This window comes from Carassius gibelio, chromosome B13 (assembly GCF_023724105.1).
Source record: "Carassius gibelio isolate Cgi1373 ecotype wild population from Czech Republic chromosome B13, carGib1.2-hapl.c, whole genome shotgun sequence".
In the NCBI taxonomy this organism is placed as follows: domain Eukaryota; kingdom Metazoa; phylum Chordata; class Actinopteri; order Cypriniformes; family Cyprinidae; genus Carassius; species Carassius gibelio.
In genome coordinates this window covers 14,219,269-14,234,006 of record NC_068408.1, presented here as the reverse complement: position 1 = coordinate 14,234,006, position 14,738 = coordinate 14,219,269, and the positions used below count along the sequence as shown (strand labels likewise).

At 38.8% G+C, this 14,738-nt stretch overlaps 2 protein-coding genes across 2 annotated transcripts; one reads left to right on the top strand and one right to left on the bottom strand.

Moving 5' to 3' along the window:
- The first annotated feature begins 200 nt into the window (after nt 1–200).
- Nucleotides 201–7,893, top strand: sec23ip (SEC23 interacting protein). Its single transcript, XM_052572454.1, has 18 exons — nt 201–433; nt 1,140–1,651; nt 2,946–3,153; nt 3,416–3,609; nt 3,680–3,769; nt 3,858–3,978; nt 4,168–4,257; nt 4,349–4,490; nt 5,075–5,283; nt 5,446–5,543; nt 5,700–5,867; nt 5,947–6,042; nt 6,143–6,316; nt 6,427–6,582; nt 6,700–6,802; nt 6,896–7,081; nt 7,199–7,364; nt 7,455–7,893. Exons 1-18 carry the CDS (start codon nt 301–303, stop codon nt 7,534–7,536), a joined length of 2,928 nt encoding a protein of 975 aa, XP_052428414.1. The 5' UTR covers nt 201–300; the 3' UTR covers nt 7,537–7,893.
- Nucleotides 7,894–8,099: 206 nt separating this feature from the next.
- Nucleotides 8,100–14,040, bottom strand: csgalnact2 (chondroitin sulfate N-acetylgalactosaminyltransferase 2). The gene is made up of 8 exons (XM_052572455.1): nt 13,892–14,040; nt 12,324–13,236; nt 11,945–12,161; nt 10,877–10,978; nt 10,174–10,355; nt 9,847–9,941; nt 9,662–9,743; nt 8,100–9,473 (listed from the first exon to the last, which is right to left on the bottom strand). The coding sequence occupies exons 2-8, from the start codon at nt 12,973–12,975 to the stop codon at nt 9,181–9,183; spliced, it is 1,623 nt and encodes a 540-aa protein (XP_052428415.1). The 5' UTR covers nt 12,976–13,236; nt 13,892–14,040; the 3' UTR covers nt 8,100–9,180.
- Nucleotides 14,041–14,738: the final 698 nt, after the last annotated feature.

Genomic DNA, 14,738 nt, shown 5'->3' with positions numbered 1-14,738 from the left:
GTGTTCATTAAAAGAAAAACGAAAGCAATTACACTATCGATGATGTGTGTCATCGATTACTTTTGCCTTGGTACGTCAACGTCACACAAATCTCTATACCATGTGCTATGCGTCAGAGCAGATTATCATATGAATCTTTTATACTATCAATGAAGTGAAGATCTGCGAAAAATCTAGAGATCCCTTTGATCTCTGTGGTGACGAACCAGGAAGTGCTGTAAAAAAAGAAAAAGAAAAAGGGGAAAAAAAGCTCTGCCTGTTCCGACTGGAGGACAAGCTACGTGTAATATTTGATTGAAAATGGCTGACAGGAAAGCCAATAACATCCCCAGCAGCAGCGCAAATCTGCTGTTTTCAGGGGCTCCGGAGTTCAACTTCAGCTTGCCGTTCATACCGGTCAGTCAGGCCACCGGCCCCGCGGTTTTATCCGGAGGTGAGCTTAGAAACACTTCAGATGAGCTGCTTTAGTGGCTAGTTACATTAGCTTTCCTCTATTTTCAGCAAAAAAGTATTTGCTTTCTATGATAATAAGCGTATGATTTCTGTAAGATTATTTTACTCTGATATCCAGTAACCATAAACAATAATTTTTTTTCCGTTGTCAAATATGTTGCGAATTTTTTATTGATTTTATTTGCTTTATTAGTAAAAGAACAGTTGCAGTAACACTAATGTTTATATACGTGGCAAAATATGTCACAACAGGTAACGTAGCATTTACGGTGTGAAATTAATCATAGGTCACTACTCAAACGTGCCATGAGATAACATTATCACTAACTATTCCCTTAAATCACCTGTCATCAAACCTAAACTCAATTCAATTGCATTAAATATTGTAGAAACCCAGAATTATCTCATGTACCTTTTAAAGAACCATTACTGCTATGACTAACTTTTGCTAACTTTTATTTTAAAATTTGAGTGTTTCTATTTTTTTAGGATGATTAATTAAATCTGGGGTAGTATTACAGCCTAGATGCACACTTGTGTATTTTTTCTAAATGTTTTTAATAAATAATATATTGAAAGCTCATAAAGCTTTAATGCCATTTGTTTTTTATTTATTATGTTCTGATAAAATAGTTATATTTAAGACTAATTTTCTGTGCATTTCTTTCATATCTTCCTCTGTAAAGATGATGCCAGTGAAGTTGGAGAAGAAGACAGTTTTCTTGGTCAGACGTCATCAGCAGCTCCTCAAGCCTCCACGTTCAATTATTTTTCCAACACGACTAACAGCAGTGACCCGTTTGCATTTATAGGGCAGCAGCCATGCCCGCCACCGGCCGCCACCGTCATACCATCAACAACAGGCCCGTCGCCTGCATCCACTGCAGCTAGCCTGCCTCTAAACCCACCAATATCTCACATGAACCCCGTTCTGCAGTATGGCAGTGTTACTAATCAAACTCCTATGAGTACATACACTCATCCACCTAATGCACCGACTCCTCCTCCTCCTACCCAGAGCTCCCAGCAGTCCTATAATCCATACCGTCACAATGCTTCCAGTAGCAAAACTAATCCGTACCTCATGGCTCCTGAATTACAGCAGCAGCCCCCCAGCCAAACACCCCAGCATCTAAACCCCTATTCTCAGACCACCCCTGCTCCCTCGTTCCAGACTCCACCCACAGCATTCAGCAAGGTTGGTCGTGTAATGTCATATTTGTTTTTTAATCACTATGCGCTTAAATATATAGTTGGAAATAAGAGGGATTTTACTGGCTCTGTTGCCACTATTAGTGCTGTTCAAAGTCTACTTGGCCAGTAGTGGATATTTTTATTTGTTCCTACTCATTTCCTGCTTTGTAGATCTAATATTCACAAAAGTTTCATACTGTAAAATACAGTGCTATTTTAGTATATATGTGCCCTTGTAGTATTTATTAATATTTAGAATTAATAGGTTCTTATATTTTAAATGAAGTGAAGTGACATTCAGCCAAGTATGGTGACCCATACTCAGAATTTGTGCTCTGCATTTAACCCATCCGAAATGCACACACACAGAGCAGTGAACACACACACACACACTGTGAGCACACACCCGGAGCAGTGGGCAGCCATTTATGCTGCGGCGCCCGGGGAGCAGTTGGGGGTTCGATGCCTTGCTCAAGGGCACCTAAGTCGTGGTATTGAAGGTGGAGAGAGAGCTGTTCATGCACTCCCCCCACCCACAATTCCGTCCGGCCTGAGACTAGAACTCACAACCCTTCGATTGGGAGTCCAACCCTCTAACCATTAGGCCACGACTTCCCACGATTGTAGTTTTAGTAATTTAGGATTTTGTTCTTTTGTCATGTTTTTCTTTGTTTAAATGATTAAATGATTTTAATATCAATATATAGCTATAATTAATTTAGTCATTTAAGTACTTTAACTTATTTCACTTAAACATTTTCATTTATGTTTTTAAAGTTAAGTTTTTCATATATATATATATATATATATATATATGTATGTATATATATTATTTTAGCTTTATTTTTCAGTAGCAAAAAACATTTTAGTTAACAGCAGTGGCATATATATATATATATATATATATATATATATATATATATATATATATATATATATATATATATATATATATATATATATATATATATATATATATTTATTATATATTTATTTTTACCAGATTTCAGTTTAGATTTTTTTTTTCTTTCTTTCAAAATAGAATAGAATTTTAATATTGTCCATTTGTGGGTTGTCAGCTATAACTCGATTATCAAATCAGATTTATATAAACTAGAATATGTACTATATACTGGTACTGGTTCAACCTGAAAAATAAATAAATGCATAAAATAAAAAAAAATGCCATTTTAAGCAATCAACTGTCTTTTTAAGCATGTTTAAGAAAACTGGCATATTTTGTAACCGTTTTAAAAAGGAATTGTATTTTGTCTTTATAGTGTTTTGCTATTTTTCAGCCTCCCCCAACACAGATACCACCACCCCCTACAACGGCCAGCATGACCGGACCATTAGTTCCTGCAAACTCAATGGTGCCATATGCATACAATGTTTATGAACCGGTTCAACCTCACTGGTTCTACTGCAAACAAGTGGAGTCAAAGATGGTCTGGCTTCCCTTTAGTATTCTGGATTCAATTCGCTTGGAAGAAACATTTAACTCTGGTAAGACAGAAAGTGTTTTAGTCAAACCCACTTACATTGGCAGGGATGACTCTACAAGGCTCTGCCAGTATTTTAATATTAGTTCTCAGGCTTTTGATGTTTGACGTCTGCTGTTTAGTTTTAGGATAACTTAGTTTCAGGCTCAATGGAACTGCTTCAGTCACTGTAATTTAATTTCTTTGAGATTAACTGGATTGTGTTTTTCTGTGTATGCCAAGAGCACATGACCACTCTTAGTCTATTTCCAAATGTGTTGTTTCAGTTCAGCCAGATCCAGAGAATGTGATAGTGTGTACGGACGGAGGGCGCTATGACGTGCAGCTGTATGACCGTGCACGGACTGCCGTGTACTGGGAGGAAGAGCCCACTGAGGTCCGCCGCTGTACCTGGTTCTACAAAGGAGACACAGACAGTCGCTTCATCCCCTATTCAGAAGACTTTAGTGAGAAGCTGGAGGTTTGTGCACCCCTATACATTTTTCTCAACAGTATCAGAAGACAACTTTTAACTGCTCGATGTTAAACAGGCAGAATATAAGAAAGCTGTTACCACTAATCAGTGGCACCGCCGACTGGAATTCCCTTCTGGTGAGACCATCGTAATGCACAATCCAAAGGTATAACATTATTAAATGTTTTTAGTAAGAATATAATCTATACAGGACTCACAGTTTTGTAGCATAAATCTGATTGGTTCCTCCTCAGGTGATTGTGCAGTTTCAGCCGTCTGCCATGCCTGATGAATGGGGCACGACACAGGATGGTCAGACCCGACCTCGGGTCGTCAAGAGGGGTGTAGACGATGATCAGGATGAAGTTCCTGATGGTAAATGCATCTTTTAACCATTTATCCAGTCTAAGTAATTTGTTCTGGTATTTTGCCATTTAAAATCCTCTACATTTTAAAATGTTTCAAATGCAAACTGTCATACAGCCCTCAACCTCAAGATATTTTTTTAAAGGAGAATGCATAACATGCCAGAATTATTGAAGAATATTGTGTTTTCCCGTGTAGGTGAAATGCCTCAGGTGGATCATCTGGTGTTTATGGTGCATGGCATAGGCCCCGTCTGTGACCTGAGGTTTAGGAGCATGGTCGAGTGTGGTATGTTAGATAAAAAGATAAACATTTGAGTTCAAAGTCTTGATTTAGGCCATATATTGGCTCGGTGTGAATGTAGACTTTGTATTCCCAGTGGATGACTTCCGCAGCGTGTCCTTGAAGTTGTTGCAGAGTCATTTCAAGAAGGCCCGTGATGATCATCTGATTAGTCGTGTGGAGTTTCTGCCTGTGCACTGGCACACAGCTCTGCATGGTGATGCCACAGGGGTTGACAGGTACAGACACATTCAAGAGAGGGTTCACTGGAAAGCTGTATATGAGCCCTAAATCTGACCCTTCAGCCACCATAATATATATTCAGTTATATTCAAAGCATACATTTATCATTCAAACGTTTGTGATCACTTTTTTAAACTATTTTATTTATATTTTGTAAATATTTTTGATAAATTGATCAAAAGTATTTGTAAAGATATTTATAATTTTTGTTTGTGTGTATGTATGTGTGTGTGTGTGTATGTATATATATGTATATGTATATATAAGAAGTTTCTTCCAAAAACATGAAAATAATCTTACCCACCCCAAACTTTTGGATGGAATTATAAGTATAAAACACATTAACTGGTATTAAATTAGCTTGTCCTTCACTGGAAAAGTGATACAAAATTTTTGCCTCAATGTACTCTTTCTTAAGAACTTGTTTTGCTAAGGTTACTGAAAAAATGTTGTCAGGAAGTTTTCCTTTCTTCTTGTTGCTGCTATGACCTTGAAATCTCCATACTGTTCTGCCTAGTTCAAGTTGTCTGTATTATCATAAACGTCTTGTTTTGTCTTTTATGTTTTTAATCATCACTAGGAGGATAAAGAAGATTACTCTGCCCAGCACAGGTCGTTTGCGTCACTTCACTAATGAAACCCTCTTAGATGTTCTCTTCTACAACAGCCCAACCTACTGCCAGACCATTATGGACACCGTGGCTGTTGAGATCAACCGCTTGCATGCTCTATTCATGCAAAGAAACCCAGACTTCAAAGGCAGAGTGTCTGTGGCTGGACACAGCTTGGGTGAGGATCCTTTGCTTCTACAGAAATCTGATTCAATGTCTTAAATCATAAACCTTGAACGTCTATAAGAGCTCACTGATAGTATGCAAAAACACCATGCACTCTATTGAACTAAATGTATATTTTTAATTTAATTTTTTTTAAATTTCCCCTCATCTGTAGGCTCTTTGATACTTTTTGATCTGCTGTCAAATCAGAAGACTGGCTCACCTTCATCAGGCCCAGTGACCAATGGAAATGCTCCGCCTAATGTGAAACAGGTATCAATACATTACAATTTTTGAAGATGACCATAAAATGCCTCACATTAATTGAACTGGCATATTAAAATATGACATGGCATTCCTGGAAGCCACCATCTGTGGGTGTTTAAGATGACTTCTTAACCTTATTTGAATGATTTTTCATTGCTGTAGGTAAGTCCTGTCATCCAGACCAGTGAAGTGCCTACTGTAGCAGCTGCTGAGGAAGAGTCTAAAGAGGAAGAGGAGGAGATTGGCAACCTGGCATCAGTTCTGGAGATGTTGGGGTTGTCTGAATATTTGAGCACTTTTGAGACCGAGAAGATTGACGTAGAAACTCTGGTGAGAGCTTTTGAAATCTAGTTTTTATTAAAAACCGAGTAAGCATCTCATCACTGCTATTTGTCCGTCTCTGTTGCAGCTGTTGTGCACAATAGATGATCTGAAGGAGATGGCTATTCCTCTGGGGCCACGTAAAAAACTGGCCAATTTTGTCAAAGAGAAGTCTGCAAAACAGGCAGGTTTTCAATCGTCTTTATTTTACATCTGGGATTGTTTGCACTTATTATTTGTCCAGTTTCGTGTGACACTGTGAAACACATTTGTTTATTTGGCAGGCGGCCCGAAAGGCTGTGAAAGAGAAGACTGTAGAAAAAGAGGAACCAAAAGAGACCCAGCCTCCCGTTCAGACGGAGCCCACGCCAGATCCTGCCCTCAGCAAACTGCCAGTGGGAAGGACCATGTCCTCAATCCATGTGGATTACAACTATTTTGAAATAGGCACAGGACAGGTAAGACTTGCTAAATTGGTCTCTGGATCAAGAGGATAGAAGGAAGGTATTTGGTCCGAACCTGATATGTGAACATGCTCTAGTCTACAATCATGACTGTTTCTCTCCAGGTGTCGGTGGTTTATCATGCTCTTGTCTTTGAACCGGTGAATTTCTTTGCTCTTGGTTCTCCCATCGGGATGTTTCTGACAGTGCGTGGGGTGGAGAAAATCGAAGAGTCCTACCAGCTTCCCACCTGCAAAGGGTTCTTCAATATCTATCATCCAGTGAGTGGTGTCTTAGCTTGTCCAAAATAGTGTCAGTATAAATGAAGAAAAACGAACACCACAATTTTGAACTTTTAACATTCTGCAGCTAATTAATGAATGTTATCATGCACTCAGCTGGATCCAGTTGCATACAGAATTGAACCCATGATCTTACCAGACATTGAGCTGGAGCCGGTTTTGATCCCTCATCATAAAGGGAGAAAGAGGCTTCATCTTGGTATGTATTACACAATTATTACTTTTTTAATTGTTCTAAAAACAGTAAATAATTGAATAATAATTGATAGGATTTTTTGTGTCTTGTGTCCAGAATTAAAAGAGAGTTTATCCAGGATGGGCTCTGACCTAAAGCAAGGCTTCATGAGCTCTCTGAAGACTGCTTGGCAGACTCTGAATGAGTTTGCCCGTGCTCACACATCGTCTGTTCAACTGCACGAACAGCTCGCCATGGTCGCCAGTCAAATTAAAGCAGAAGAGGAAATGCAGCAAGGGGAAGGCAAGTTAACCACAGTTTATATCCTCTTAACTTTTTTCATTGCATCATTGCTCCGGTTCACTGTGCACACTTCAGCTCAAGCTCAATCAAAATCTGAATCTCACTGTTTGTTTGCAGAGGAGAATAAGATGGTTGAGAGTCCTGAGCCCCAGAAGGAGGAGGAGACACAAGTTAAAATGGGCATGCTGAATGGAGGGAATCGCATTGACTACGTCCTGCAAGAGAAACCCATCGAGAGCTTCAATGAATATCTGTTTGCACTCCAAAGTCATCTGTGTTACTGGTATGTGATCTTCCATAACAATATCATTGTGTAATAATAGCATTACCGTCATGCTGTGTTTTATAAACACACTTTTGTCTATTTCTTCAGGGAATCTGAAGATACAGCTCTGCTTCTCCTCAAGGAAATTTACAAGACCATGAACATACACCCAGATCACTCAGTGCATTGATGTAACGGCACACTAAAACTCCTCAGTCATCACAAATCACATTGCTTTGAAGATAAAATAATATTTTTTAAACCGTTTTCAACTCTTCATCTTGGACTGTCTTAATTTAAAATGAATACACTTGTATTGTTCCATGTGTCTTAAATTAAGAAATGGAAGTCAAATAGTGGATTTCAATACCACCACAAGGGTTTAAAATGCCATTTTTATAGCCTAAATTATAGAGTTGCGAATGTTTGAGTGCAATTGCAAATGGAATCAAATGGTATTAACAGAAACTTTATTATCTATAGTTAAAAATAACTATGCTATGTAAAAACTACAAATAACAAATCCTAATAAACTGAACTATTATGAGCTGGTTTGTCGATTTGGCTTGTCAGACCATTTTACAGTTCTCTTGAATATATTGGGATATTTAAGAATTGATATTAGCTGGCACATAGATTTCACTCCCAAAAATTCATGACAAAACTGCTGGGGATCAAATGGCAGGTTTACATTTGAAGTTTAAACTGCTGTACTACATCATGGTTTATTTCGGGGACAAAAATCATTAACAATTCTTAGTTGTATTCTTTTTATTTAAAAACAAACAAACAGTGGAACTCAAGATCCTGACCAATTTTAGGCTCCACAACAGATAGCAATGGTTACCTGCTGCTTAAAGTTGAAATAATACATAAAGTCTTCATCAGAATTGGTAGGTTCAATCACAGAAATGTCTTTTAGGGATGTGGGGTGTTTCTTTTTTTTTTCTCACTACTTCCACAGATTCATTAAAAGTGAATGCAAAGGCCAATGTCTTGAAATATCAGAGCCTGCAACATAAAGCCCTGACTGTTAGCGCTATGGCACTGACCAGTGTCCTCACAACATGGTGCAAAGGTAAAGTTTGACACATGCATTAAAATGCATATCGGGTCCGAACACTTGGAAGACTTTTCCCGTAATCTGAATACTATTCCAACAGAGACATCGGCTACAGTACAAATCCAGCATGGCAAGTTTAACCACGTCCATCTGTGGATGATTGTCCCTTTTTGCAACAGGTCTCCATTTTTGTCACAGCGCATAAATTTTCAATAAAAATAATATACAAATGTAACGTATGGCTCTGTCAGTTATTTGCAAAATAAAAAAAGACATGCTTTCCCAATTCCCATTATTAATCACTTCGGTGTAAATCATTTGTAAAAAGATCCAATCTGTTGCATTCAATTCATTAAGACAACTTAAATTTACAAATAGTTTGCACACACTCTTTTTAATGAATGAGGCCCTACCAATTTCTCTGCATTTCAGCTAATCTTCAGGAACTCATTTCCCCAGTGGCACTGCTCATTATGCACACATGTAGTTAATAAATCCAAAAAGTCCTTCTAGTGCAGAACGCCTAAAATTTAAATTGGCATTAAAGCAAACTATTCCAGAATGTAGATTAAAGTCTCAATGATGTAAACAGGTTACGTAGTACCTATCAGTACCATCCTCCCACCACACTTAAAGTCTTTTTTGCGGTCATAAGGTCTTCAGTAATCCATGGATGACTAATTAGAGTCGACTTAAGTTAGTTTATATCAAAAAATGTCTGTTTGACCCATTTCTTCATTGCCATTATCAACAATGTTGTGCTCTGTTGATTCATTCTGCTGGTCTGCTCTGGGTTTTGTAGGCCTGCTTTCGAAGGTGAGTCTCGATCTCCTCCCTGAACACCAGCATGCCCAGGTGAGAGTGTGACGCCTCGTTCATGGCCTTGGACTGGATGCACATGCGGTACTGCTCTGGGGTCAGTTCATCTGCGCACAGCTTCTCATGCCACAGGTGGAAGAGGCCTGATACAGGAGTGCGGATCACAATCTGATCACTCCGTAGGTACTTCCTGTACAAGTGCACATCTTCCACACCCCAGCCTTTCACTTCCAGATCAAATCCCCCTAGAAAAGGGGAACCTTGAGTTTATTTATATGTAACAAGCAAAAGATCTTATTTGACTTCACAAGAAGATTTACTACAATAAAACAAATATTATTGACCTATTTTAAACCGCTCTTTCGTCTATTTTTGCTGAATTTTTATTATAAAATATAAAACTTTTCCCACATTTAAATCCACACTGACTTACCAATGCTGAGGAAGTCAGAGCGATACTGACAAGTCATGCCAAATCCAAAATCCCTCCAGAATCCGGCATCTTTTTTATGAATCTGTAAACAGCATACCATTGCATTATTCACTTTAGTATCAGTAGAAAGCCATCTATTCGACAAACATGCAAGTTCATAGAAAATAAATCTTGATGTTACATACCAGCTGAGTCTCAATGGGAGGCGGAAACTCAAGATTTCCATAAACTATAGCTGGATTGTACAAACTGAAAACCACTGGATAGAAAACTCGTTTTCCTACATGGAAGGAAAAAATGATCTTCTATTATGAATTTATTGTGAAATATTTAATTACAAATATTGAGTTTATTTTTACTGATCTCACAAACATGCAAAACAAGTCCATTTCATGAATTTATTTGCTACACATAAACTACACCCTATAGTGCAATCAAACAACAGCGCAAAATGAAAGAAATACTAGATGTTTAATACATTTTCAGATAGAAATGCTTGTTAAATGACAGACCTGGAGCTGTATTGAGACGACAAGTGCTAAGAAATTCCAGTGTGAAGTAGATGTCGACATCACAGAAGAACATCAACACATCACCCCCTTTCTCCCACGCGTGAGCTCCGATGTCCAGACCCCGGCCGCGTGAAAACTCCTCATCCACGGGGATCAGGGTGTAGTTACTGAAGTTTTCCTCACTGAATACAAACAGTGGAGGAAACAAAATGAGGTTTAGAAGATGAATGCCAAACTGAAGGGAGTAATAACACAGTGTTAAAACTACTCTACTGTTTATGAACCAGAGGTCTGTAAGAGGTTGTGCTGCTTAATATTTGGGTGGAAACCCTGATACTTTGATGTAAAGAAAAGTTCAAAAGACCAGAAATTTGTAAATGTCTTTCCTGCCACTGACAGATTTAATGCATACTGGAAAAAAAGTATTAATTTCTTTAAATAAAAATAAATTAAAATCTTACTGACCTCAAACTTGGTAATGTTCTTACCGGTAAACAGATTACATGCCTTACTCAATAATAATAATAATTAAAAAGCAAGCATATTTCCTGCTAGTCAGAAAAGAACATTTTAATTGGCTCACTAAGATGGGTAAACAGCAAATTCCTTTCCTTTCAGTTTCTCCATTCAGGATGTTGGCAAACACAGAATGTTTCAGGTATGCTATGCTCATAAAACTTCTGAATATTTGCAGAGCTCAAACCTGGACATTTTCCTCAGAGACGCCTTCACCTCCTGCAAGCCCGCTTGCCCAAAATACACCACTGTGAGATGCACCCGCTTGTCCTGCTGTACACAAACCTCCCTGCACACAGAAAACACAGTCTGACCACAACATTTCCAAAACTCCCAAAGGGAAAACTGGCTCCGTGTTGCTGCTACCCACACATTTTTAGAAGTTTAACCATATTATTTGCAGCACACAAAAACACACTGACACACATTCTCAGATATGATCCCAGAATCTCTCTTCCATGCTCTGTGAAACGTTTAGTTTGAAATGTCAATAAGAATCCGCACAATCAGGAGTTATGTATGCGTAAAAATGAAATATTTCCCACATAGATTTTGCAAACTGACGTAACTTTGAAAGAGATTTCTGTGTAATCTGTGCTTCATATCTCATTTAACTTTTGACATTGGATCTTTCTGCTGTGGAATCCATCCAAGTTTCATTAGCAGTGTGCTGCAGACATGATATATTTTTAGGCCGAAACCTAGAAACAAGTTTAGAACTTCCAGTTTCAGTTTCCTAAAGTCAAATGATTTTTGGTTAAATGCCTCAAATATGTTCTGCGGTTAACAAGCCCAAAAAGCTCCCTTGTGATTATTATTGTGATTGCTAATATCTGGCTTAATTAGACTACAGAGGTGAATTGGGGACATAAACTCATTTACTCACTAGCTGCTTCTACAGTCTCATTAGCAAATTCTTGCAAACTATGCAAACTTTCAGGGGTGGTGTTCTTTAAATAAAGATGTTATGAAAGAGTTGTCTGAATCTTAATGGTGGAGAGGCTGAAGTTATCCGACTATTTAGCTTTCGACTTCTGGCAATTGCACTTGAGCTTCACAATTCATAAAATCATTTATCTGTGAAGACTTATGATGAAAAAATGTGTAAGAATCAAAAACGTCTGTCTGTCATAGAGCTTGTTTTCTACAGTTATACAACAGCTAATTGAAATGCTGATGATGCCAACTTTCATATAGCCTACAAAAACATCATTACTGCAAAAAATGAGCACAAATTCTAAAGCAACCGCCTCACCTGAAGTTGTGCAAGAACTGAACAAAGGCTTCAGTGCGGCCTGACAGTGGCACTATGATGTTAATGATGGTGCTGGCGGTGTCTACAGACGTGCTCCTCACTTTCATGAGGGGCCCGAACGGACGAAAGAGGGTGATGTGGCTGTACTCGTGGGAATTCTCTTTAGCAAAGTAGAGCTCATACAGTGTGCCTTTGTCCCTCTCGGTCCTGTAGAGTCCTGCCAAGAATAGCAAGTACACAAGAGCAGCTCGAATTACTGGGCAAGGTTCACACCATCATTCTCAAACACAAACAGGAGCTGTTAAGTACACACAAATTCCTAGCCACATGGTGCGCTAAGTACATAAAGCAGCATATACGTCTTCTGAACAGCTTTTACCTTCAAAAAAATGGCTTTCGGTGAACATCTGCCTCTGCATGGGGATGTTGTCCTCCTGTCCGTCATCTTCCTCTGGGTTATTAATAATATCCAAACCTGCTTCTATCACCTCCACCAGCTCATCCCTCCGGTCCTTCCGCACAGGCTTCTCCTCAGGATGGCGCGTCAGGCCCATCTCCAGCTGGTACACTTTTGTGGTGGTGAAGCTCTCGAAGGGCACCAGTGCGTACTCGCTCGGCAGCCTCGCTCCTGTATTCACCTCCGCCTTCTCAATTTGTGAGTGCAAGTACTCTAAGAGGTCACCAGGCTCTTGATCTCTGCCATCGATCAGGCTCTGGGGCCCGGGACCCTCCTTTTTTTCTTGAAGTACCCTCAGCTTCTCGCTCATCTCTTGGAGTTCTTGTTTGAGCTGCGCGATCTGCCTCTTGAGGCTGGCCGCTCGGCTGAGATGTCGCTCTTCCTGCTCCTGCAGGAGAGCCTGGTAATACTCCTTTCCATACGGATCTCCTCCAAGGCCAGGAAGCACCCGGCTTACATCCGCAGGCGGCGTACACTCCAGCAGGTAAGCAAACAGCAGCAGTACCAAGAGCAAAAATATCCCCAGGAGAAGCCAGCGCGCCCGCCCCTGCAGAGGAAGCCCCCGTCTGGGCATATCTGAGAGGCAGGGGGCTCTTTACCAGCCACTGTTTTGCATTCCCACCCTGACAAGATGTAACCTTTAGGAAGGATGAAGTCTTTCACATTAATCCATTCCCAAGTGAAGAAGGGAGTTCGGGAGTAGTGTCACATTTCTCTTGTGATCATGCTTACAGCACACTGAACATGCTCAGATTCCTCAGAGATGTGTGAATATACTGTTGACAGACGGGCATCCTGCTTGCACAATATTCCTCTTTTAAGAGAAATAACTCACCTAAAATAAAGATGAAAATAATTCATGTTTTCTTTATCAGTATATTTAGTCTAAGCACAGAAAAAGAGAAGAAGAAAAAAACAGTAGACCAGACTATGATAAAAGATATATACAATAATTTAACAGCCTGTAGGGTCTTGCTGTTTATCTTCAAAAATGTTAGTTAAAAAATTATTTAACCATATTAATAATGTATAATCTACTGTGCTATCTATTTATGATACAAAATTATATTGTACAAATACACACACATATACACGCACACATACATATACATGTGTGTGTATATGTGGAATTAATATATTATTAATTTGGCGATTAGCCGTGTAATAAGCGAGGTCGGTGTCCTGTTCAGATCCTGTTCACTCGCTGTTGGTGTTTATTTTGCCGACTGAAGAATGTACGTTATTCCATACACTGCGAGAAATTCATCGAAAGAAAAAAAAAAGCACTCTGAATAATACTAATCAAGTTTGAAAATCAGCAAAGAAATACAGCTTTATGCGCACAGGGAAACATCTGGCTGATTGATTCATCAGCCTAATGAAAAGAGATAATGGAAAAAATCGCACAAAGAAAATCTACCAATATAGTTTGTGGCAGAAAATGTCGAGGTTGAAGTTGTTTAATAAACACGGAATTGTGGGACACTTACCTCGGTAGTTGTGACTGTATGATGCTCTCGGTAACCGCTTCTTTATGCAGCTGTTCAATAGAATACCGAGCATAATAAATGTGGGAAGAGAACGCCACGGGGCAATGAAAGAGGAAGCACAATAAAAACGCACGTCACTTCCGCTACGAGCCGCAGAATATCAAAATAAAAGCCCTCCTGCCGTCTAATCATTCAAACCATAGACTGTATAAAAACAGGTTAAACCCCATGGTTAACAAAAATGCACCATAATTATGCCTGCTTCGAAGATTAACCCATATCCTTTCTTTAAAATTGTATTCATGTGTTCATGCTGCTGCACCACTTTGTTTCTACTCCAGCAGAAACGTTGAACGTGTGTCACATCTTGGTATTACCTAATTTAAATAAATCTTCCCATTTCCATTTAATTTAATTAAGTAACTGATCTTTCCTCAGGCCATCAGGCTCCCTAAACTCAAATTCAGCTTCTTCTACATGACTTCACTTAATTATCAGTAAGATATTTAATATACTGACATTGTCACTAGCATACATCATTTTCTATACTTTCTTTACTACCTCTAATCCTGCTATGTAAATACCCTGTACAATCTTTTGCACATTCTTCTCTTGTACATCCCTGCTCATAATATTTATACACTGTCCTACACATCTTATTCTTTTTATCTTACTTTTTCCATACCATATTTATATATACTTTTCTTGCGTTTGTATTCTTTAATAATTGCACTGTCCGTGGAGCGGACCTGACTTACATTTCACTGCTGGTCACATGTTCTCCATATAACCATGTATGTGACAAATAAAAATCTTGAATCTTGTAATGTAAGTTACGTTTACACAG